This window comes from Xenopus tropicalis, chromosome 3, assembly GCF_000004195.4.
Source record: "Xenopus tropicalis strain Nigerian chromosome 3, UCB_Xtro_10.0, whole genome shotgun sequence".
Classification (NCBI taxonomy): Eukaryota; Metazoa; Chordata; class Amphibia; order Anura; family Pipidae; genus Xenopus; species Xenopus tropicalis.
In genome coordinates, this window is record NC_030679.2 from 1324494 (window position 1) to 1350285 (window position 25792).

At 52.2% G+C, this 25792-nt stretch overlaps 1 protein-coding gene across 1 annotated transcript in view; it reads right to left on the minus strand.

The window, feature by feature from the left end:
* Window positions 1-231: 231 nt before the first annotated feature.
* c2cd5 (C2 calcium-dependent domain containing 5) overlaps window positions 232-25792 on the minus strand; it is a gene marked incomplete at its 3' end in the record, with an annotated part of 47797 nt that continues 22236 nt past the window's right edge. The window contains 12 exon segments of the mRNA NM_001045688.1: window positions 232-259; window positions 1026-1113; window positions 2321-2410; window positions 2593-2691; window positions 2843-2904; window positions 3617-3680; window positions 3976-4116; window positions 4210-4374; window positions 6575-6761; window positions 7349-7540; window positions 15106-15201; window positions 15782-15896. Coding sequence (NP_001039153.1) covers window positions 232-259; window positions 1026-1113; window positions 2321-2410; window positions 2593-2691; window positions 2843-2904; window positions 3617-3680; window positions 3976-4116; window positions 4210-4374; window positions 6575-6761; window positions 7349-7540; window positions 15106-15201; window positions 15782-15896 — 1327 coding nt within the window.

A 25792-nucleotide genomic window follows, 5' to 3' on the forward strand; every position in this document is an offset into this window, starting at 1 on the left:
TCCTACTGTCTCCATCTTGTCCTACTGTCTCCATCTTGCCCTACTGTCTCTATCTTGTCCTACTGTCTTATCTTGTCCTACTGTCTCCATCTTGTCCTACTGTCTCCATCTTGTTCCTACTGTCTCCATCTTGCCCTACTGTCTCTATCTTGTCCTACTGTCTCTTATCTTGTCCTACTGTCTCCATCTTGTCCTACTGTCTCCATCTTGTCCTACTGTCTCCATCTTGCCAACTGAAGCTGCTCCTCTGGGTCTGAGCCTGAAAGGGACACGGGTGGGACGGGGTTAATCCCAGTGACTCCCAACTCCCAGCAGACCCCAGCGACTCCCAGCAACCCCCAGCGGACTCCCAGCAACCCCCAGCGACTCCAGCCAACACCCAAGCGACTCCCAGCAACACCAGCGACTCCCAGCGACCCCCAGCGACTCCAGCCAAACCCCAAGCGACTCCCAGGCGACCCAGCGACTCCCAGCAACCCCCAGACCCCCAGCGACTCCAGCAACCCCAGCGACTTCCCGAACAACCCCCAGCGATTCCCAGCAACCCCAGCCAACTCCCAGCAACCCCAGCGACTCCCAGCAACCCCAGCGATTCCCAGCCAAACCCCCAGCAACTCCCAGGCAACCCCAGCGACTCCAGGCAACCCCCAGCGATTTCCCAGGCAACCCCCAGTGGACTCCAGGCAACCCCAGACGACCACCCAGCAACCCCAAGCGACCCCCAGCAACCCCCAGCGCGCCCATTCCCAATAGCAACCCCCCAGCAACTCCCAGCAACCCCAAGCGACTCCCAGCAACCCCCAGCGATTTCCCAGCAACCCCAGTGGACTCCAGCAACCCCCAGCGACCCCCAGCAACCCCCAGCGACCCCCAGCAACCCCCAGCGACTCCCAGCAACCCCCAGCGACCCCCAGCAACCCAGCAGGGAGTCTCTCATGTTCTAATAACCCACAGAATTATCCATTGGGGAATTAGCTGCTAATCGTGGAACAAATATGAGAGGCCTCTCCCCATTGGGCCGTTACCTCTGGGCTGCGGCTTCTCTGGGCGGGGCTTGGGCACCTGCAGCGCCTGCTGTTTGTCAAACGTGATGGCGACGGCGGTTACGGCAACCTGAAAGGAACCGACATCTGTAACACTGGCAACGTGGCACCAACGGGCACCGGGGCTTATACCCATTGGGCACCGGGACTTACACCCACTGGGCACCGGGACTTACACCCACTGGGCACCGGGGCTTACACCCACTGGGCCCGGGGCTTACACCCACTGGGCACCGGGGCTTACACCACTGGGCACCGGGCGCTTACACCCACTGCGGCACCGGGCTTACACCACTGGCACCGGGGCTTACACCCACTGGGCACCGGGGCACACCCAACTGGGCACCGCGGGCTTTACCACCCACTGGGCACCCGGGACTTACACCCACTGGCACCGGGGCTTACACCCACTGGGCACCGGGGCTTACACCCACTGGGCACCGGGGCTTACACCCACTGGGCACCGGGGCTTACACCCACTGGGCACCGGGGCTTACACCCACTGGGCACCGGGGCTTACACCCACTGGGCACCGGGGCTTACACCCACTGGGCACCGGGGCTTACACCCACTGGGCCCCGGGACTTACACCCACTGGGCACCGGGGCTTACACCACTAGGCACCGGGACATTACACCCACTGGGCACCGGGACTTACACCCAGCTGGGCACCGGGAGCTTAACACCCACTGGGCACCGGGAGGCTTACACCCACTGGGCCCGGGAGCTTACACCACTGCGGCACCGGACTTATACCACTGGCACTGGAGGCTTACACCCACTGGGCACCTGGGACTTATTACCACTGGGCACGCGGATTATACCCACTGGCACCGGGAGGCTTACCACCACTGGGCACGGGGACTTTATACCCACTAGGCACTGGGAGGCTTATACCCACTGGGCAACGGGCTTTAACCCACTGGCACCCGGGAGCTTACACCCCACTTGGCACCGGGAGCTTACACCACACTGGGCACTGGGAGGCTTACACCCACTGGGCACTGGGACTTATACCCACTGGGCACCGGGACTTATACCCACTGGGCACCGGGAGGCTTACACCCACTGGGCACCGGGACTTATACCCACTGGGCACTGGGAGGCTTATACCCACTGGGCACTGGGGCTTATACCCACTGGGCACTGGGAGGCTTATACCCACTGGGCACTGGGGCTTATACCCACTGGGCACTGGGAGGCTTATACCCACTGGGCACTGGGAGGCTTATACCCACCCAGTGTGTAGGTGGCACAGATGTGGGCACAGTACTTACCTGTATGGACTCCTCCTCGGGCACGGCTACTGTGAAATTAACGTGGCACAGGCAGCAGGGCACCATCGAGCGCAGCTTGAAGTAAAGACTCTGAGGGAGAGATTGGCATCGTGCATGAAAATGACCGACATTTATTTTGGGGGGGGGGGGGTTGTATTTCCACCAATCAGGAAGCCTTTCCCGGCCCTGTAGGATTTTATAGGCGCAGTCGGCATATGGATATTAAGCAGATTCCTGATTGGCTGGCCCCGTACCCATAGTAACGAGCTCACCTTGAGCAGATTCTCACAGAGATCATTAAAGTTCTTATTCAGAGTCTGATTGGTCAGGTTGGTGCTGTTCAGCCGGATCACTCGCACCGACGAGAACATCTAAACGAGACAGATAACGAGCTAACGAGATAATGTGGGTCACATGGTACATTTCTACCTAATGAGCCACCGCCGCCCCCCCCGGGCAGCAGTGCTGTAACGTAAAGGAGCCGATATACCCCCCCTACCTGCCCCCCACGGGGCCACTTACCTGGATATTGGGGATCCAGTTATTGATCCCTGGCATGATCTCCGTATTGCAGCTGTAGAACCCTAGGGGCAAATAAAGGGCAAGTAAAACTGAGAGGCCAAAGCAGAGGGGCAATAGATTGTGATGCTCAGTGGGATGGGGCAGAAGGGCAATAGATTGTGATGCTCAGTGGGATGGGGCAGAAGGGCAATACATTGTGATGCTCAGTGGGATGGGGCAGAAGGGCAATAGATTGGGGTGCTCAGTGGGATGGGGCAGAAGGGCAATACATTGGGGTGCTCAGTGGGATGGGCAGGAAGGGCAATAGATTGGGGTGCTCAGTGGGATGGGGCAGAAGGGCAATAGATTGGGATGCTCAGTGGGATGGGGCAGAAGGGCAATAGATTGGGGTGCTCAGTGGGATGGGGCAGAAGGGCAATAGATTGGGGTGCTCAGTGGGATGGGGGCAGAAGGCATTAATTGCGGGTGGCTCAGTGGGTGGGCAGAAGGGCAATACATGGGGGCTCAGTGGGATGCGGGCAAAGCGGGCAATAGATTGGGTGCTCAGTTGGATGTGGGCAGAAGGGGCAATAGATTGGGATGCTCAGTGGGATGGCAAGAAGGGCAATAGATTGGGGTGCTCAGTGGGATGGGGCAGAAGGGCAATAGATTGGGGTGCTCAGTGGGATGGGGCAGAAGGGCAATAGATTGGGGTGCTCAGTGGGATGGGGCAGAAGGGCAATAGATTGCGCTACTCGATGTGTCACCTGGGGAGGGGGCGGGGCTGCACCTTACCAGGAGGAGGAGCCACGTCCGTAAGCAGAGAGTGCACATCTTCCATGGCGTCAGTGTCATCAATCTGAAACAGCACAAGAGCTTTGGGTCTTGGGACACCGGCCCCCCCGGCCCCCCAGCCCCCCCCGGCCCTACTGCCACAGGACTACAGGCTACTGTCATTACCCATCAGGCAAGGCGCTCATTAGGCCCCACAAGCCACTTACAATCTCCCGGCCCATTGGCCCCCAGTTCTGAAAGGGGGCGGAGCATGTACTCAGCGACAAGGAAATGAGCTAAAGGGGAAATGTTCCTGCCCTTACAATAATATTACCCCACAGGGGGCACAGATTTTCTGCCCCAGCATTAGGCAGATTTACCTCCAAGACAAAAGCGTCCTTCTTCCCGTGGGATAAATCCAGTTCCGCCGCCTCATCGGAGCTCTCGGACTGGGAGCGCAGCAGTCTAGTGCGCTGTCTCGGCTCCGGGATGGGAGACCCCACCGTCTCCTCTAGTATTTCCTGTAGGCAGAGGCACATTCATTGATTCTCCTAAAGGGGTAACAAGCTGTAATACCCCCTACCGGGGCACAAACCTGCCCTCCCCTTACTCACAGGGGGGTTGATCTCGTACAGATCCTTGTTCTTGGCGATGGTTTCATTGATCTTTTTCTGCATGTGAGAGATGTGCTGATCATACGACCCCTCACTGGGGGTCTTCCCCGCGATCTGAATGCCCCCCGGGGTGGGTAACGATGATAAATACACACCTGTGGCAGACTGAGAGGGGCAGGGGCATTCGTTTGATTCTTGGGTGCCAATAGGACAAAATGGAGACAGTAGGGCAAGATGGGGGCAGTAGGGCAAGATGGGCAGTAGGGCAAGATGGGGGCAGTAGGGCAAGATGGGGGCAGTAGGCAAGATGGGGCGTAGGGCAAGAGGGCAGTAGGCAAGATGGGAGACCAGTAGGGACAAGATGGAGACAGTAGGACAAGTATGGGGACAGTAGGGCAAAGATGGGACAGCTAGGCAAGATGGAGGACAGTAGGCAAGATGGGACAGTAGGCAAGATGGAGACAGTAGGAACAAAGATGAGACAGTAGGACGATGAGGCGACAGATAGGCAAGATGGGAACAGAGGCAAGATGTGGACATAGGGCAAGATGGGACAGAGGGCAAGATGGGGACAGACTAGGCAAAGATGGGGGACAGTAGGGCAAGATGGGACAGGTAGGGCAAGATGGGACAGTGGGCAAGATGGGGACAGGTGGGCAAGATGGACAGAGCAAGATGGGGACAGTAGGCAAGATGGGGACAGTTAGGCAGATGGAGACAGTAGGCATGATGGAACAGAGGGCAAGGGATGGGACAGTAGGGCAAGTGGGACAGTAGCGGCAAGATGGGACAGTAGGGCCAAGATTGGGGACAGTAGGCAAGATGGACAGTAGGGCAAGTGGGGCAGTAGGGCAAGATGGGGGCAGTAGGGCAAGATGGGCAGTAGGGCAAAGATGGAGACAGTAGGACAAGATGGGGACAGTAGGACAAGATGGAGACAGTAGGACAAGATGGGGCAGTTAGGGCAATGATGGGGGCAGTAGGGCAATGATGGAGACAGTTAGACAAGATGGGGACAGTAGGGCAAGATGGGGCAGTAGGGCAAAGATGGAGACAGATAGGACAAGATGGAGAGCAGTAGGACAAGATGAACAGTAGGACAAGATGGGGCAGTAGGGCAAGATGGAGGACAGTAGGGCAAGATGGAGGACAGGTAGGACAAGATGAGAGTAGGACAAGATGGAGACAGTTAGGACAAGATGGGAGACAGTAGGCAAGATGGAGACAGTAGGACAAGATGAGACATAGGACAAGATGGGGACAGTAGGGCAAGATGGAGACAGTAGGACAAGATGGGGACAGTAGGGCAAGTATGGAGACAGTAGGACAAGGATGGGACAGGTAGGACAAGATGGGGACAGAGGCAAAGATGGGACAGTAGGCAAGGATGGGGGACAGTAGGGCCAAAGATGGGGACAGTATGGCCAAGATGGGACAGTAGGGGAAGATGGGACAGTTTAGCATGATGGGGACAGAGGGCAAGATGGGGACAGTAGGGCAAGATGGGCGACAGTAGGGCAAGAATGGGTGACAGTAGGGCAAGATAGGGGACAGTAGGGCAAGATGGGCAGTAGGCAAGAAGGGGACAGTAGGACAGATGGAGACAGGTATCAAGATTGGGACAGTAGGGCAATGGAGACAGTAGGCAAGATGGGCTGACAGAGCGGCAAGATGGGACATAGGGCAAGATGGAGACAGTAGGACAAGATGGGGACAGTAGGCAAAGATGGACATAGGGCCAAGATGGGGACAGTAGGGCAAGAGGGGACCAGTAGCGGCAAGATGGGGACAGTAGGCAAGATGGGACAGTAGGACAAGATGGAGCACAGGTAGGCAATGATGGGGACAGTAGGACAGATGGAGACAGTAAGACAAGATGGAGACAGAGGGCAAGATGGGGAACAGTAGGGCAAGATGGAACAAGTAGGCAGATGGGGAACGGTAGGCGGCAAGAATGAGACAGTAGGGCAAGATGGGGACAGTTAAGGGCATGAATGGGGACAGTTAGGGCAAGATGGGGACAGTAGGGCAAGATGGGGACAGTAGGCAAGATGGAGACAGTAGGACAAGATGGGGACAGTAGGGCAGATGGAGACAGTTAGGGCAGATTGGGGACGTAGAGCAAGATGCGAGACAGTAAGACAAGATGAGAGGACAGTAGGGCAAGATGGGACATAGGGCAAGGATGGAGACAGTAGGGCAAGATGGGGACAAGGTAGCGGCGAGATCTGGGACGAGTTAGGGCAAAATGGAGACAGTAGGGCAAGATGGAGACAGTAGGGCAAGATGGGGGCAGTAGGACAAGTTGGAGACAGTAGGGCAAGATGGGGGCAGTAGGGCAAGATGGGGGCAGTAGGGCACTTACCGCCAGGCCCAGTAACATGCTCTCTCCCACCGTTATCTGGATCCTGAGGCCAAACAGGCCGTTCATGCCCTTCAGTTTCAGTTTGTTCATGAGTTGGGTGTGCAACTCGTACTCCATGAAGGGCAATAAACTGCTGATCACCGTGGCGTTGGCTTCTGCCTGCGACTTCTTCTTCAGGCGGCACAACCTGCGCGCAAAACAGAGGCCTGTGATTGGCTGGGACAATGCCCACTATCCTGGTGCTGGGAACCAGTACCTGGGTTATTATGTTACCTGTATAAAATGAATGGGCCGGCAGGCAGGACAATCCTGATTGGTTGCTTTCTAACAGGCAGCCAATCACCCGGTGGGGCTCATTACACACATACCTGGCTTGGATCAGGCAGCCAATCACCTGGTGGGGCTCATTACACACCTACCTGGCTTGGATCAGGCAGCCAATCACCTGGTGGGGCTCATTACACACCTACCTGGCTTGGATCAGGCAGCCAATCACCCGGTGGGGCTCATTACACACTACCTGGCTTGGATCAGGCAGCCAATCACCCGGTGGGGCTCATTACACACCTACCTGGCTTGGATCAGGCAGCCAATCACCCGGTGGGGCTCATACACACATACCTGGCTTGGACAGGGCAGCCAATCACCCGGTGGGGCTCATTACACACCTACCTGGCTTGGATCAGGCAGCCAATCACCCGGTGGGGCTCATTACACACCTACCTGGCTTGGATCAGGCAGCCAATCACCCGGTGGGGCTCATTACACACATACCTGGCTTGGATCAGGCAGCCTTTGCCTATGACGGGGGCATCGGAGGGCAGATCTATGGTGGTGAAGAGAACGTCGGGCACTTTCTGCTTCCGGCAGGCGCAGCAGTAGGTCAGGTTGGCCGGGAAGGGCATGTTCAGCTCATCGTAGGGAATGTGGCAGAAAGCGCAGGGGGTGGGCGAGGTCTCCTCACTCCTGATTGGGGGACGAAAGGTTTTATTAGAAAGAAGCAGATTCCCCGTTACACAAAGAGACAGACAGACGGCGACAGTCACGGACAGATTAGATGTGAGAGACGCGAGTCCATAAATCGGAACCCGGAGTATTAAATCCACTGGAATCGGGAGGAAAAGCGAAGGCAGAGATTAATGGTTCAACATGGCAGGGATCGGTGCAGGGTGGCGCCAGTGTGTAAAGGGGTGTTGGATCCAGTGAGAGGCCTGCCAGCAGGGGTGGTACATGGTACTGTATGTAATGGATATATAAGGATGTCTATACCCCCCCCCCCCATCAGCTCGAAAGGGGGATTAAGGGCTCTCAATCTGCTGCCAAACTGCAACTCCCAGCAGCACCGTCACGTCTGCCTAATTATCATCTACAGTAACGAACTCCCACCCCTAAACCCATGTGAGAGGGAAAGAGTAGGGCAAGATGGGGACAGTAGGGCAAGATGGGGACAGCTAGGCAAGATGGAGACAGTAGGACAAGATGGAGACAGTAGGACAAGATGGAGACAGTAGGACAAGATGGAGAACAGTAGGGCAAGATGGACAGTAGGGCAAGATGGGGACAGTAGGCAAGATGGGAGGAACAGTTAGGCAAGATGGGACAGAAAGGCAAGATGGAGACAGTAGGACAAGATGGAGACAGTAGGGCAAGATGGAGACAGTAGGGGCAAGATGGAGACAGTTAGTGGCCAAGATGGGACAGTAGGAGGGCAAGATGGGGACAGATAGCAAGATTGGGGACAGTAGCAAGCATGAGGGACACTAGCGGCAAGATCGAGACACTAGGGCAAGATGGAGACAGCTAGCCGGCAAGATGGAGACAGTAGGCAAGATGGGCGGACATTTAGGACAAGATGGCGACAGTTAGGCAAGATGAGACAGTAGGGCAAGATGGAAGACAGTAGGCAAGATGGAGACACTAGCAGATGGAGCACTAGGGCAAGATGGAAGACAGTAGGGCAAGAGGAGACAGTAGGGCAGATGGGACAGTAGGGCAAGCATGGGGACAGTAGGCAGATTGCGGACAGTAGGGCAAGATGGGACACTAGGGCAAGATTGGAGGACACTAGGGCAAGATGAGACAGTAGGGCAAGATGGAGACAGTAGGCAAGATGGGCGACAGTAGACAAGATGGGGACCAGCTTAGGGCAAGGATGCAGACAATAGAGGCAAGATGGAGACAGCCTAGGGCAAAGATGAGACAGTAGGCAGATGGAGACACTAGGGCAAGATGGAGACACTAGGGCTAAGATGGAGACACTAGGGCAATGATGGAGACACTAGGGGCAAGGATGGAGACACTAGCGGCAAGATGGAGACACTAGGGCAAGATGGAGACACTAGGGCAAGATGGAACAGTTAGGGCAAGATGGAGACAGTAGAGGCAAGATGGCGACAGTAGGGGGCAAGATGGGACAGTAGGGCAAGATGGGGACATAGCAAGATGGGGACAGTTGGGCAGATGGGGACAGTGAGGCAAGATGGAGACGTAGGACAAAGATGAGGACCAGTAGGACAAGAGAGACAGTAGGACAGATGAGGATCAGTAGGGCAGATGGGGACAGTAGGGCAAGATGGGACAGTAGGGCAAAGATGGAGACAGTAGGGCAAGTATGGGGACAGGCGTAGGGCAAAGATGGAGACAGTAGGACAAGATGGAGACAGTAGGGCAAGATGGAGACAGTTAGGGCAAGATGGAGACAGTAGGGCAAGATGGGGACAGTAGGCAAGATGGGGACAAGTAGGGCAAGATGGGGACAGAGGGCAAGATGGGACACTAGGGCAAGATGGAGACACTAGTTGCAAGATGGAGACAGTAAGGCAAGATGGAGACAGTAGGGCAAGATGGGACAGATAGTACAAGATGGGCCGAAACAGTAGGCAAGATGGAGACAGTAGGCAAGATGGAGACAGAGGGCAAGATGGGAGACACTAGGGCAAGATGGGAGACACAGGGCAAGATGGAGACAGTAGGGCCAAGATGGAGACCCCCAAGTAGGGCAAGGGATAGGCAAGATGAACAGTAGGGCAAGATGGGGACAGTAGGGCAGATGGGGACAGTAGGGCAAGATGGAGAACACTAGGCAAGATGGAGACAGTAGGGCAAGATGGAGACAGTAGGGCAAGATGGGGACAGTAGGGACAAGATGGGACAGTAGGGCAAGATGATAGGGCAAGATGGAGACAGTAGGGGCAAGATGGAGACAGTAGGGCAAGATGGAGACACTAGGCAAGATGGAGACACTAGGGCAAGATGGAGACACCTAGGGCAAGATGGAGACACTAGGGCAAAGATGGAGACACTAGGGCAAGATGGAGACACTAGGGCAAGATGGAGACACTAGGGCAAGATGGAGACAGTAGGGGCAAGATGGAGACAGTTAGGCAAGATGGGACAGTAGGGCAAGATGGGGACAGTAGGCAAGATGGGGACAGTAAGGGGCCAAAGATGGACAGTAGGGCAAGATGGGGACAGTAGGGCAAGATGGGACGTAGGGCAAGATGGAGACAGTAGGCAAGATGGGGACAGTAGGGCAAGATGGAGACAGTAGGGGCAAGATTGGAGTAGGCAGAATGGGGACGTAGGGCAAGATGGGGACAGTAGGGCAAGATGGGACAGTAGGCAAGATGGGACAGTAGGGCAAGATGGAGACAGTAGGACAAGATGGAGACAGTAGGGCAAGATGGGGGACAGTAGGGCAAGATGGGGACAGTAGGGCAAGATGGGGGACAGTAGGGCAAGATGGGGAACAGTAGGGCAAGATGGAGACAGTAGGGCAAGATGGAGACAGTAGGGCAAGATGGAGACAGTAGGGCAAGATGGGGCAGTAGGGCAAGATGGAGACAGTAGGGCAAGATGGAGACAGTAGGGCAAGATGGGGGACAGTAGGGCAAGATGGAGACAGTAGGGCAAGATGGAGACAGTAGGGCAAGATGGGGACAGTAGGGCAAGATGGGACAGTAGGGGCAAGAATGGAGACAGTAGGGCAAGATGAGACAGCTAGGGCAAGATGGAGACAGTAGGGCAAGATGGAGACAGTAGGGCAAGATGGAGACAGTAGGGAAGATGGAGACAGTAGGGCAAGATGGAGACAGTAGGGCAAGATGGAGAAGTAGGGCAAGATGGAGAACAACGTAGGGCAAGATGGAGACAGTAGGGCAAGATGGAGACAGTAGGGGGCAAGATGGAGACAGTAGGGCAAGATGGAGACAGTAGGACAAGATGGAGACAGTAGGGCAGATGGAGACAGTAGGACAATGATGTGAGACAGTAGGGCTAAGATGGGGACAGTTAGGGCAAGATGGAAACAGTAGGGCAAGATGGAGACAGTAGGACAAGATGGAGACAGTAGGGCAAGATGGAGACAGTAGGGCAAGATGGGGACAGTAGGGCAAGATGGAAAAGTAGGGCAAGATGGAGACAGTAGGACAAGATGGGGACAGTAGGGCAAGATGGAGACAGTAGGCAAGATGGAGACGTAGGGCAAGATGGAGACAGTAGGGCAAGATGGAGACACTAGGGCAAGATGGAGACACTAGGGCAAGATGGAGACACTAGGGCAAGATGGAGACACTAGGGCAAGATGGAGACACTAGGGCAAGATGGAGACACTAGGGCAAGATGGAGACACTAGGGCAAGATGGAGACAGATAGGCAAGATGGAGACAGTAGGGCAAGATGGGACAGTAAGGGCAAGATGGGGACAGTAGGGCAAGATGGGGACAGTAGGGCAAGATGGGGACAGTAGGCAAAGATGGGGACAGTAGGGCATATGGAGACAGTAGGACAAAGATGGAGGCAGATAGACCAAGATGGAGACAGTTAGGACAAGATTGGAGACAGTAGGGCAAGATGGGGGACAGTAGGGCAAGATGGGACAGTAGGGCAAGATGGAGACAGTAGGGCAAGATGGGGACACAATGGAGACAGATAGGACAAGATGGAGACAGTAGGCAAGATGGAGACAGTAGGCAAGATGGAGACAGAGTAGGCAAGATCGGCGGACAGTAGGGCAGATGGGACAGTAGGGCAAGATGGGAACAGTAGGGCAAGATGGGACCACTAGGGCAAAGATGGAGACACTAGGGCCAAGATGGAGACAGTAGGGGCCAAGATGGAGACATAGGGCAAAGAGGGGACAGTAGGCAAGATGGGACAGTAGGCAAGATGGAGACAGTAGGGCAAGATGGAGACAGTAGGGCAAGATGGAGACACTTAGGGCAAGATGGAGACACTAGGGCAGATGGACAGTAGGGCAAGATGGAGACAGTAGGGCAAGATGGGGACAGTAGGCAAGATGGGGACAGTAGGGCAAGATGGGGACAGTAGGGCAAGATGGGGACACTAGGGCAAGATGAGACACTAGGGCAAGATGAGACGTAGGGCAAGATGGAGACAGTAGGGCAAGATGGGGACAGTAGGACAGATGGGGACAGTAGGGCAAGATGGAGACAGTAGGGCAAGATGGAGACAGTAGGCAAGATGGAGACAGTAGGCAAGATGGAGACACTAGGGCAAGATGGGAAACACCTAGGGCAAGATGGAGACACTAGGGCAAGATGGAGAACTAGGCAAGATGGAGACACTAGGGCAAGATGGAGACACTAGGGCAAGATGGACACTAGGGCAAGATGGAGACAGTAGGGCAAGATTGGAGGCAGTAGGGCAGATGGGACAGTAGGGCAAGATGGGGACAGTAGGGCAAGATGGGACAGTAGGCAAGATGGGACAGTAGGGCAAGATGGGGACAGTAGGGCAAGATGGGGACAGGTAGGGCAAGATGGAGACAGTAGGGACAAGATGGGGACAGTTAGCAAGATGGAGACAGTAGGGCAAGATGGGGGACAGTAGGCAAGATGGGGAGGGGCAAGATGGGACAGTAGGCAAAGATGGGACAGTAGGGCAAGATGAGACAGAGGGCAAGAGGAGACAGTAGGAACAGATGAGACAGTAGGGCAAGATTTTTGGAGTTGTGTAGCAGGCCAAGATGGGAATTATATATGATGGGACAGTAGGGCAAGATGGGACAGTAGGGCAGATGGAGACAGTAGTTATGGAGACAGTAGGGCCAAGATGAGGACAGTTAGGCTGATGGGGACAGTAGGGCAGATTTTAGATGGAGACATTTAGGGCCACCAGTAGGGCAAGATGGAGACAGTAGGGCAAAGATGAGACAGTAGGCAAGATGGGGACAGTAACGTAGGGCAAGATGGAGGACAGTAGGGGCAGACAGATGGAGACAGTAGGGGCAAGATGGAGACAGTAGGGCAAGATGGAGACAGTAGGGGCAAGATGAGACTAGGGCAAGATGGACAGTAGGTCAAGATGGAGACAGTAGGGCAAGATGGAGACAGTAGGGCAAGATGGAGAAAGTAGGGCAAGATGGGGACAGTAGGGGCAAGATGGAGACAGTAGGGCAAGATGCGAGACAGTAGGCAAGGGATGGAGGAACAGTAGGGCAAGATGGAGACAGTAGACAAGAGGATACAGTTTAGGATGAGACAGATTTGGAGGGCTAAGATGGGACAGTAGGGGCAAGATGGAAACATAGGGAAGATGGAACAGATAGGACAAGATGGAGGACAGTAGGGCAAGTTTATTATAGGGCAAGATGGGGACAGTAGGGCAAGATGTATCGGGACAGACAGGGTAGACAAGATGGGGACAAGTAGGACAAGATGGAGACAGTAGGGCAAGATGGGACAGTAGGACAAGATGGAGACAGTTTATCTTGGAAGACAGTAGGGCAAGGGATGGGGACAGTAGATTTAGGCCAAGATGGGGACAGTAGGGCAAGATGGGGACAGTAGGCACAAGAATGGACAGTAGGACAAGATGGAGACAGTAGAGGCAAGATGGGACAGTAGGGCAGGATGGGGACAGTAGGCAAGATGGAGACAGTAGGACAAGATGGAGACAGTAGACAAGATGGAGACAGTAGGGCAAGATGGGGACAGTAGGGCAAGATGGAGACAGTAGGGCAAGATGGGGCAGTAGGGCAAGATGGATCAGCGTAGATGGGGACAGTAGGGGCAAGATGGGGACAGTAGGCAAGAAGTGGGACAAGATGGAGACAGTAGGGACAAGATGGAAGACAGTAGGGCAGATGGGGACAGAATAGGGCAAGATGGGGACAGTAGGGGCAAGATGGGGACAGTAGGACAAGATGGAAAGTCCCCTTTTCCTCCCCCGGTTCTTTTTCCCCCTGTATATAAACCCTCAGTCAGTACAAGCTGCGCTTGCATGGTCCAACCACAGGGGGTTATTGGAATCTGTTAGTTGGAAATCAATATGTGGTTAATTTTTCGTGCTTTTATACTTAAAGGGGTGATAAGTGGGTGCAAGAAAACAAATAGTGCCTCCCATGGAGTGGGGACTAAAATTTAAAGGGCCAGTCCCAAAAAAACAGCAGCTTCTTAAATAATAATTTTCATAAATTACATGTACATGTTCTGAGAATCTGATCCCCTATTATATAAACACTATGGCACCCCCTACCCATATGTATAAATACAAATATACAGAGAGGAATGTTCTGGGCACACAATAAGCTGTACCCCCATACTGTACTGTCTAAGGGAAACACTATGGCACCTCCTACCCATATGTATAAATACAAATATACAGAGAAGAATGTTCTGGGCACACAATAAGCATGTACCGCCCCATACTGTACTGTCTAAGGAAACACTATGGCACCCCCTACCCATATGTATAAATACAAATATACAGAGAGGGAATGTTCTGGGCACACAATAAGCTGTACCCCCATACTGTACTGTCTAAGGGAAACACTATGGCACCCCTACCCAATATGTATAAATACAAATATAACAGAGAAGGAATGTTTCTGGCACACAATAAGCTGTACCCCCATACTGTACTGTCTAAGGGAAACACTATGGCACCCCCCTACCCATATGTATAAATACAATATACAGAGAGGGAATGTTCTGGGCACACAATAAGCTGTACCCCATACTGTACTGGTCTAGGGAAACACTATGGCACCCCTACCCATATGTATAATACAAATATACAGAGAAGGAATGTTCTGGGCACACAATAAGCTGTACCCCCATACTGTACTGTCTAAGGGAAACACTATGGCACCCCCTACCCATATGTATAAATACAAATATACAGAGAGGGAATGTTCTGGGCACACAATAAGCTGTACCCCCATACTGTACTGTCTAAGGGAAACACTATGGCACCTCCTACCCATATGTATAAATACAAATATACAGAGAGGGAATGCTCTGGGCACTGGTACCCCCATACTGTACTGAGTAAGTGAGGCTGGGGTTGGGACTGTCCCTTTAAACTGCCCCTATTAGAGTGCTGGTTGGCAGAAGGAGGCACAAGGGAGCACCCCGATGTGGCGGTTAGTTACAAGGGGGTTACAATTGTCCTGCAGGCGGGGCTATTGCAGCGTAACCTACCCTAGTGGGGCAGAACTATCCTGCAGAAATAACCTCTCAACCTCTCCCTTGTCTGACCCTATATAGAATCCAGGCTGCCAAGACAACCTTTGCTCCAAACAGCCCTCGGCCGACGCCTCCTGCAGGAACTTGGGGTTCAGAACTGCGGCTGTGCCCGAGGCGGACAAGATGCAGACTTCCTCGCTGCAAAGGAACAGATTGTTATTGTTACTCTTTATTCCTTATCTTTCTATTCAGCCCCTCCCCTATTCATATACCAGCCTCTCATCCAACCCACTCCCTGGTTGCTAAGGTAACTTGGACCCTAGCAACAAAAAAACTATTGCTCTGTGAGGTTCCAGTTTTATTGTTATTGTTACTTTTTATTCCTTATCTTTCTATTCAGCCCCTCCCCTATTCATATTCCTGTCTCTCATCCAACCCACTCCCTGGTTGCTAAGGTAACTTGGACCCTAGCAACAAAAAAACTATTGCTCTGTGAGGTTCCAGTTTTATTGTTATTGTTACTTTTTATTCCTTATCTTTTTACTCGGCCCCTCCCCTATTCATACTCCTGTCTCTCATTCAAACCATTGCATGGTTGCTAAGGTAAACAAGACCCTAGCAACCAGATAGCGACTGAAATTCCAAACTGGAGAGGAGCTGATCAAAAAGCTAAATAAAAAAAAAATGAAGACCAATTGCAAATTATCCCAGAATATCACTCTCTACCCCCTACTAAACGTTAATGTAAAGCTGAATGACCCGTACCCATGGCACGTACCATATACTGGTAGACTCGCTGTAGCCAACGACAGCATGGCACCCTAGCGCCCGCGCGTGAGATTTAATCTCCTGTCTGATCTCTGCCCACCAGGCATCGCGGGTTTCCGGCTCGTCTGGAATGAGAGAAACATTCAGTGGGATTTACTATCTACTGCGCCCATTGCATTCTGGGAACCATATTGTTTAATGGGCATCATATAGGACCGTGGGCATACTGGGCATCATATAGGAACATGGGCATACTGGGCATCATACAGGAATGTGGGCATACTGGGTATCATATAGGAACGTGGGCATACTGGGTATCATATAGGAACGTGGGCATACTGGGTATCATATAGGAACGTGGGCATACTGGGTATCATATAGGAACGTAGGCATACTGGGTATCATATAGGAACGTAGGCATACTGGGTATCATATAGGAACGTAGGCATACTGGGTATCATATAGGAACGTAGGCATACTGGTTATCATATAGGAACGTGGGCATACTGGTTATCATATAGGAACGTGGGCATACTGGGCATCATATAGGAACGTGGGCATACTGGGTATCATATAGGAACGTGGGCATACTGGGTATCATATAGGAATGTAGGCATTTTGGGTATCATTTAGGAACATGGGCATACTGGGCATCATATAGGAATGTAGGCATTTTGGGTATCATTTAGGAACATGGGCATACTGGGCATCATACAGGAACGTGGGCATACTGGGTATCATATAGGAACATGGGCATACTGGGTATCATATAGGAACGTGGGCATACTGGGTATCATATAGGAACGTGGGCATACTGGGTATCATATAGGGACATGGGCATACTGGGTATCGTATAGGAACGTGGGCATACTGGGTATAATATAGGAACATGGGCATACTGGGCATCATATAGGAATGTAGGCATTTTGGGTATCATTTAGGAACATGGGCATACTGGGCATCATACAGGAACGTGGGCATACTGGGTATCATATAGGAACATGGGCATACTGGGTATCATATAGGAACGTGGGCATACTGGGTATCATATAGGAACGTGGGCATACTGGGTATCATATAGGGACATGGGCATACTGGGTATCGTATAGGAACGTGGGCATACTGGGTATAATATAGGAACATGGGCATACTGGGTATCATATAGTAACGTGGGCATACTGGGTATCATATAGGAACATGGGCATACTGGGTATAATATAGGAACGTGGGCATACTGGGTATCATATAGGAACGTGGGCATACTGGGTATCATATAGAAACATGGGCATACTGGGTATCATATAGGAAAGTGGGCATACTGGGCATACTGGGAATGCTTAGTGGGAAGGGCTGCGCTTTCACATTTGGCCACAAGGGGGAGTGCGGATTTCACAGGAATTTAGGAGAATTCAACATGTTTTCACAGTTACAACAAGGCAGAACTTTATGTGCCCCCCCGACCCACCCTCTGTGCCCCCCCACCCTCTGTGCCCCCCCATTAATTACATAACATGGTCTCCCCACTTTTACCAGACCAAGCCCCCCAGTTTGGGAAAGTCCGGAGCCACTTGCAACGACATAACCAGGGCCGAGAGGCACCCCCCACCCAGAAGGCTTTGTGCATGGGGGGGGGGGGCAGGGGAGAAGCGCTTACCCACAATGCATGCATTCAGTTAATGCCATGAGCTTTACCCGCCGACAGACCAATAATAAAGGGGTAGTTGACCTTTAAATTAGCTTTTAGTATGATACAGACAGCCCTATTCTGAAACAATTTGCAATTGGTCTTCATTTTTCATTATTTGTAGTTTTTTAGTTATCGTTGTTTTTGTTCTGCAGCTCATCAGTTTGGAGTTTTAGCAGTTACTTGGTTGCTAGGGTCCAATTTACCTTAGTAACCAGGGAGTGGTTTGAATGAGAGACGGGTATATGAATAGGGGAGGGGCTGAATAGAAAGATAAGGAATAAAAAGTAACAATAAAACTGGAGCCTCACAGAGCAATAGGCTTTGGTTGCTAGGGTCCAAGTTACCTTAGCAACCAGGGAGTGGTTAGGATGAGAGACAGGAATATGAATAGGGGAGGGGCTGAATAGAAAGATAAGGAATAAAAAGTAACAATAACAATAAAACTGGAGCCTCACAGAGCAATAGGGTTTGGTTGCTAGGGTCCAAGTTACCTTAGCAACCAGGGAGGGGTTAGGATGAGAGACAGGAATATGAATAGGGGAGGGGCTGAATAGAAAGATAGGGAATAAAAAGTAACAATAACAATAAAACTGGAGCCTCACAGAGCAATAGGGTTTGGTTGCTAGGGTCCAAGTTACCTTAGCAACCAGGGAGGGGTTAGGATGAGAGACAGGAATATGAATAGGGGAGGGGCTGAATAGAAAGATAGGGAATAAAAAGTAACAATAACAATAAAACTGGAGCCTCACAGAGCAATAGGGTTTGGTTGCTAGGGTCCAAGTTACCTTAGCAACCAGGGAGGGGTTAGGATGAGAGACAGGAATATGAATAAGGGAGGGGCTGAATAGAAAGATAAGGAATAAAAAGTAACAATAACAATAAAACTGGAGCCTCACAGAGCAATAGGGTTTGGCTGCCGGGGTCAGTGACCCCCATTTGAAAGCTACAAAGAGGCAGAAGAAGAAGGGAAATAATTCCAAAACATAAAAAATGAAGACCAATGGAAAAGTTGCTTAACATTAGCCGTTCTGTAACATATTAAGTGTTAAATTAAAGGTGAACTTCCCCTTTACCAAACTGAGCTGGAATTAAGCGACTCTTCTTACCCCCGAGCCCCACAGGGGGGCACTTACCTTTCATACACAGCCACAGATACACACAGAGAAGGGGCAGCTAGGGGATACCCGCTGTACCCGGGGCCGGTAGATACCAGATGTGTGTGTGCCAGGTATGGTGCCATCCACAAGCAGCGGCATTATGGGTAAGTGAGGTGCCAGGCGGTGTGCTAAGGGGGGTGCCAGGGTGGCACGATACAGGGCGGTGGGAAAGCGTGCCCGTGGCACAAGCGGGGTTGGCAAGGCACATTAGCAGACAGGAGCCATAGATGGGAACATGCTCGGGGGGGGGCGGTGGCAGAACATTCTACAAACTATGGCAGCTCAGTGAATTCCCGCAGGAAATGTCCAATAAGGGAAAGTCTAGTGCCCCCCCGACGCCACTGTGCCAGCTCTGTGCCAGCGATGTGCCCCCCCAGCATCACTGCCAGCTCTGTGCCAGCAATGTGCCCCCCCAGCGTCACTGTGCCAGCTCTGTGCCAGCGATGTGCCCCCCAGCATCACTGTGCCAGTGATGTGCCCCCCCAGCATCACTGTGCCAGCTCTTTGCCAGCAATGTGCCCCCCCAGCGTCACTGTGCCAGCTCTGTGCCAGCGATGTGCCCCCCAGCATCACTGCCAGCTCTGTGCCAGCAATGTGCCCCCCCAGCGTCACTGTGCCAGCTCTGTGCCAGCGATGTGCCCCCCAGCATCACTGTGCCAGCTCTGTGCCCCCCAGCATCACTGTGCCAGCTCTGTGCCCCCCCAGCGTCACCGTGCCAGCTCTGTGCCAGCGATGTGCCCCCAGCGTCACCGTGCCAGCTCTGTGCCAGCGATGTGCCCCTCCAGCATCACTGCCAGCTTTGTGCCAGCAATGTGCCCCCCAGCATCACTGTGCCAGCTCTGTGCCAGAGATGTGCCCCCCAGCATCACTGTGCCAGCGATGTGCCCCCCAGCATCACTGTGCCAACTCTGTGCCAGCGATGTGCCCCCCCAGCATCACTGCCAGCTTTGTGCCAGCAATGTGCCCCCCCAGCGTCACTGTGCCAGCTCTGTGCCAGTGATGTGCCCCCCCAGCATCACTGTGCCAGCTCTGTGCCAGCGATGTGCCCCCCCCAGCGTCACTGTGCCAGCTCTGTGCCAGCGATGTGCCCCCCAGCGTCACTGTGCCAGCTCTGTGCCTCTCTCCCCCCTATGGCCGGGCATTCACCCCATGAAATGCAGTTCTGCCCCCTCTGTGTCATTACGGAGCGTCAAGGAGACGGACAATAGGGGGACTCTCGGCGATGTCACTTCCCGGGGGCACGGGGGTCTCTCTGGAGAAAGAGACTGAGTAACATTGGCACATAATGAATGATTCCCCCCCCCCCCCAATGCCTTCGCCCAATCAGAACAGACAGAGAGAATGTATCAACTACTATATCAATATTATACCCGATGACATCACTGGGCATGGATTATTCCCGATGACATCACTGAGCACTGATTATACCCGATGACATCACTGAGCACTGATTATACCCGATGACATCACTGATTGCTGATTATACCCGATGATATCACTGAGCGCTGATTATACCCGATGACATCACTGAGCGCTGATTATACCCAATGACATCACTGAGCACTGATTATACCCGATGACATCACTGAGCGCTGATTATGCTTTGGGCAGTTTGGGGGCACATGAATGCACTGTGCCTACTGACAAGATGCCCTTTCTCAAAGCTCTGGGCACCGGGGGCCCCCCAGCTGTGAGAACCCAAACAGGGGGGTTGGCTAGAAATCGGAATACCCCGGGGGGGGGGGGGGCTGTGACTGTGGGAAAGGCCTTATGTTCCACCAATGGAATGTTCACGTGGCAGCGAATAAAAGGGTAAAGAATGGGGAGAATTAAAGGCTTTATGGCTCCTGGAACCAAATAATCATCATTAATCTGCAGTTTCATAACGAGCTTTATTATATGGTTGTGTCATCCCTCAGCGACAATATGTACCCCCCCAACTGCCCCGGGGCCTGTATTATTGTATAGCACTATGGCACCCCCTACCCATATGTATAAATACAAATATACAGAGAGGGAATGTTCTGGGCACACAATAAGCTGTACCCCCATACTGTACTGTCTAAGGGAAACACTATGGCACCCCCTACCCATATGTATAAATACAAATATACAGAGAGGGAATGTTCTGGGCACACAATAAGCTGTACCCCCATACTGTACTGTCTAAGGGAAACACTATGGCACCCCCTACCCATATGTATAAATACAAATATACAGAGAGGGAATGTTCTGGGCACACAATAAGCTGTACCCCCATACTGTACTGTCTAAGGGAAACACTATGGCACCCCCTACCCATATGTATAAATACAAATATACAGAGAAGGAATGTTCTGGGCACACAATAAGCTGTACCCCCATACTGTACTGTCTAAGGGAAACACTATGGCACCTCCTACCCATATGTATAAATACAAATATACAGAGAGGGAATGTTCTGGGCACACAATAAGCTGTACCCCCATACTGTACTGTCTAAGGGAAACACTATGGCACCCCCTACCCATATGTATAAATACAAATATACAGAGAAGGAATGTTCTGGGCACACAATAAGCTGTACCCCCATACTGTACTGTCTAAGGGAAACACTATGGCACCCCCTACCCATATGTATAAATACAAATATACAGAGAGGGAATGTTCTGGGCACACAATAAGCTGTACCCCCATACTGTACTGTCTAAGGGAAACACTATGGCACCCCCTACCCATATGTATAAATACAAATATACAGAGAAGGAATGTTCTGGGCACACAATAAGCTGTACCCCCATACTGTACTGTCTAAGGGAAACACTATGGCACCTCCTACCCATATGTATAAATACAAATATACAGAGAGGGAATGTTCTGGGCACACAATAAGCTGTACCCCCATACTGTACTGTCTAAGGGAAACAATATGGCACCCCCTACCCATATGTATAAATACAAATATACAGAGAGGGAATGTTCTGGGCACACAATAAGCTGTACCCCCATACTGTACTGTCTAAGGGAAACACTATGGCACCCCCTACCCATATGTATAAATACAAATATACAGAGAAGGAATGTTCTGGGCACACAATAAGCTGTACCCCCATACTGTACTGTCTAAGGGAAACACTATGGCACCCCCTACCCATATGTATAAATACAAATATACAGAGAGGGAATGTTCTGGGCACACAATAAGCTGTACCCCCATACTGTACTGTCTAAGGGAAACACTATGGCACCTCCTACCCATATGTATAAATACAAATATACAGAGAAGGAATGTTCTGGGCACACAATAAGCTGTACCCCCATACTGTACTGTCTAAGGGAAACACTATGGCACCCTCTACCCATATGTATAAATACAAATATACAGAGAGGGAATGTTCTGGGCACACAATAAGCTGTACCCCCATACTGTACTGTCTAAGGGAAACACTATGGCACCTCCTACCCATATGTATAAATACAAATATACAGAGAAGGAATGTTCTGGGCACACAATAAGCTGTACCCCCATACTGTACTGTCTAAGGGAAACACTATGGCGCCCCCTACCCATATGTATAAATACAAATATACAGAGAGGGAATGTTCTGGGCACACAATAAGCTGTACCCCCATACTGTACTGTCTAAGGGAAACACTATGGCACCTCCTACCCATATGTATAAATACAAATATACAGAGAGGGAATGTTCTGGGCACACAATAAGCTGTACCCCCATACTGTACTGTCTAAGGGAAACACTATGGCACCCCCTACCCATATGTATAAATACAAATATACAGAGAAGGAATGTTCTGGGCACACAATAAGCTGTACCCCCATACTGTACTGTCTAAGGGAAACACTATGGCACCCCCCTACCCATATGTATAAATACAAATATACAGAGAGGGAATGTTCTGGGCACACAATAAGCTGTACCCCCATACTGTACTGTCTAAGGGAAACACTATGGCACCTCCTACCCATATGTATAAATACAAATATACAGAGAGGGAATGTTCTGGGCACACAATAAGCTGTACCTCCATACTGTACTGTCTAAGGGAAACACTATGGCACCTCCTACCCATATGTATAAATACAAATATACAGAGAGGGAATGTTCTGGGCACACAATAAGCTGTACCCCCATACTGTACTGTCTAAGGGAAACACTATGGCACCCCCTACCCATATGTATAAATACAAATATACAGAGAAGGAATGTTCTGGGCACACAATAAGCTGTACCTCCATACTGTACTGTCTAAGGGAAAACACTATGGCACCCCCTACCCATATGTATAAATACAAATATACAGAGAAGGAATGTTCTGGGCACACAATAAGCTGTACCTCCATACTGTACTGTCTAAGGGAAACACTATGGCACCCCCTACCCATATGTATAAATACAAATATACAGAGAGGGAATGTTCTGGGCACACAATAAGCTGTACCTCCATACTGTACTGTCTAAGGGAAACACTATGGCACCTCCTACCCATATGTATAAATACAAATATACAGAGAGGGAATGTTCTGGGCACACAATAAGCTGTACCCCCATACTGTACTGTCTAAGGGAAACACTATGGCACCCCCTACCCATATGTATAAATACAAATATACAGAGAGGGAATGTTCTGGGCACACAATAAGCTGTACCCCCATACTGTACTGTCTAAGGGAAACACTATGGCACCCCCTACCCATATGTATAAATACAAATATACAGAGAGGGAATGTTCTGGGCACACAATAAGCTGTACCCCCATACTGTACTGTCTAAGGGAAACACTATGGCACCCCCTACCCATATGTATAAATACAAATATACAGAGAAGGAATGTTCTGGGCACACAATAAGCTGTACCCCCATACTGTACTGTCTAAGGGAAACACTATGGCACCCCCTACCCATATGTATAAATACAAATATACAGAGAGGGAATGTTCTGGGCACACAATAAGCAAATGCACCAATCAGGATGCTCTGTAGGCCTGTACCCCCTAACTGATAGATATAAATGCAGCTGCACAGGGCTAGGGAGCATCCCGATTGGTGCATCTGCCTACAGAGAGAGATGAGCGACATTTGGTACAGAAACTGGTCAATCTGTCAGTAATTCTTATTCCCCTGGGGGCGGAGCAAGAGAGGGCGTTTCTTTGGAAATGGGGGAGGGGCTAAATTAGGGCGAAAGCGCAATTTCCGCCCTTTTTCCGTGTCGTTTCACTGAGCTGCCATACTTTCCGTGATCGTATGCATGTATGGAAGGACTCATGGCAAATACCTGAAGTGCAACTATTCCAGTCTAGCAGTTTGTAAGATCTGGTGTTACCCATAATCCCGACAAAGGCTGAGTTTAAAACAGCAAATTAGTAGTAGGTCAGTGAGAGAGGCGAGAGAGAGCGAGAAGAGACTACAAAGAGACAGACACACACGGGGCGGGCACAGAACTGCAACGACACAGACAGCAAACGGTTAATCAGAAGGAGAGAACAGTTCAGCAATGCGGCGCTTGTCATGGCCACGCCCTGCTAATCTGGGCCAATAGAGACCTGTGGGACAGTGGGGGGGTCCAACTGGCCCCGCCCCTCAGCCCAGAGCCCCCCGTGTTGTGGGAGGAATGTGGGCCCATAAGAGGAGAGCCCTTTAGAAGCAGGAATGCCATTGATGGGAGGGGGGCGCTATGGGGGGAACATGGAATTTCCATCCACTTGCCCAATGGCACTTGAACTCTCACTGCTGGGCTTCTAAGTGCCCCTCAGGGGCAGAAGAGCAAATAAGGGGAGGGGGAACTGTGTGCGGTGTGAGAGGGGTAATAAGGGGGGCAACTGGAAGCAGGAATGGGTCACACAGTGTGGGGGGCTTGGGTGCCTCTCTGCCCATGTGTGGGGAGCTTGGGTGCCATTCTGCCCATCTGTGGGGGGGCTTGGGTTCCATTCTGCCCATGTGTGGGGGGGGCTTGGGTTCCATTCTGCCCATCTGTGGGGGGGCTTGGGTTCCATTCTGCCCATGTGTGGGGGGGGGCTTGGGTTCCATTCTGCCCATGTGTGGGGGGGGGGCTTGGGTTCCATTCTGCCCATGTGTGGGGGGGGCTTTGGGTTCCATTCTGCCCATGTGTGGGGGGGGGGCTTGGGTTCCATTCTGCCCATGTGTGGGGGGCTTGGGTGCCATTCTGCCCATGTGTAGGGGGCTTGGGTGCCTCTCTGCCCATGTGTGGGGGGCTTGGGTGCCTCTCTGCCCATGTGTGGGGGGCTTGGGTTCCATTCTGCCCATGTGTGGGGGGCTTGGGTGCCTCTCTGCCCATGTGTGGGGGCTTGGGTGCCATTCTGCCCATGTGCGGGGGCTTGGGTTCCATTCTGCCCATGTGTGGGGGGCTTGGGTGCCTCTCTGCCCATGTGTGGGGGGCTTGGGTGCCATTCTGCCCATGTGCGGGGGGCTTGGGTTCCATTCTGCCCTTGTGTGGGGGCTTGGGTGCCATTCTGGCCCATGTGTGGGGGGGCTTGGGTGCCATTCTGCCCATGTGTGGGGGGCTTGGGTTCCATTCTGCCCTTGTGTGGGGGCTTGGGTGCCATTCTGCCCATGTGTGGGGGGGCTTGGGTGCCATTCTGCCCATGTGTGGGGGGCTTGGGTTCCATTCTGCCCTTGTGTGGGGGCTTGGGTGCCATTCTGCCCATGTGTGGGGGGGCTTGGGTGCCATTCTGCCCATGTGTGGGGGGGCTTGGGTGCCATTCTGCCCATGTGTGGGGGGGCTTGGGTTCCATTCTGCCCTTGTGTGGGGGCTTGGGTGCCATTCTGCCCATGTGTGGGGGGGCTTGGGTGCCATTCTGCCCATGTGTGGGGGGGCTTGGGTGCCATTCTGCCCATGTGTGGGGGGGCTTGGGTGCCATTCTGCCCATGTGTGGGGGGCTTGGGTTCCATTCTGCCCTTGTGTGGGGGCTTGGGTGCCATTCTGCCCATGTGTGGGGGGGCTTGGGTGCCATTCTGCCCATGTGTGGGGGGCTTGGGTTCCATTCTGCCCATGTGTGGGGGGCTTGGGTTCCATTCTGCCCATGTGTGGGGGGCTTGGGTACCATTCTGCCCATGTGTGGGGGGCTTGGGTGCCATTCTGCCCATGGGGTCTGTATGTTCCCCCTGTGTGTAGGGGGGGGCTTGAGTGGTATTGGGAGGACTCGATAAGGAGATGAAGG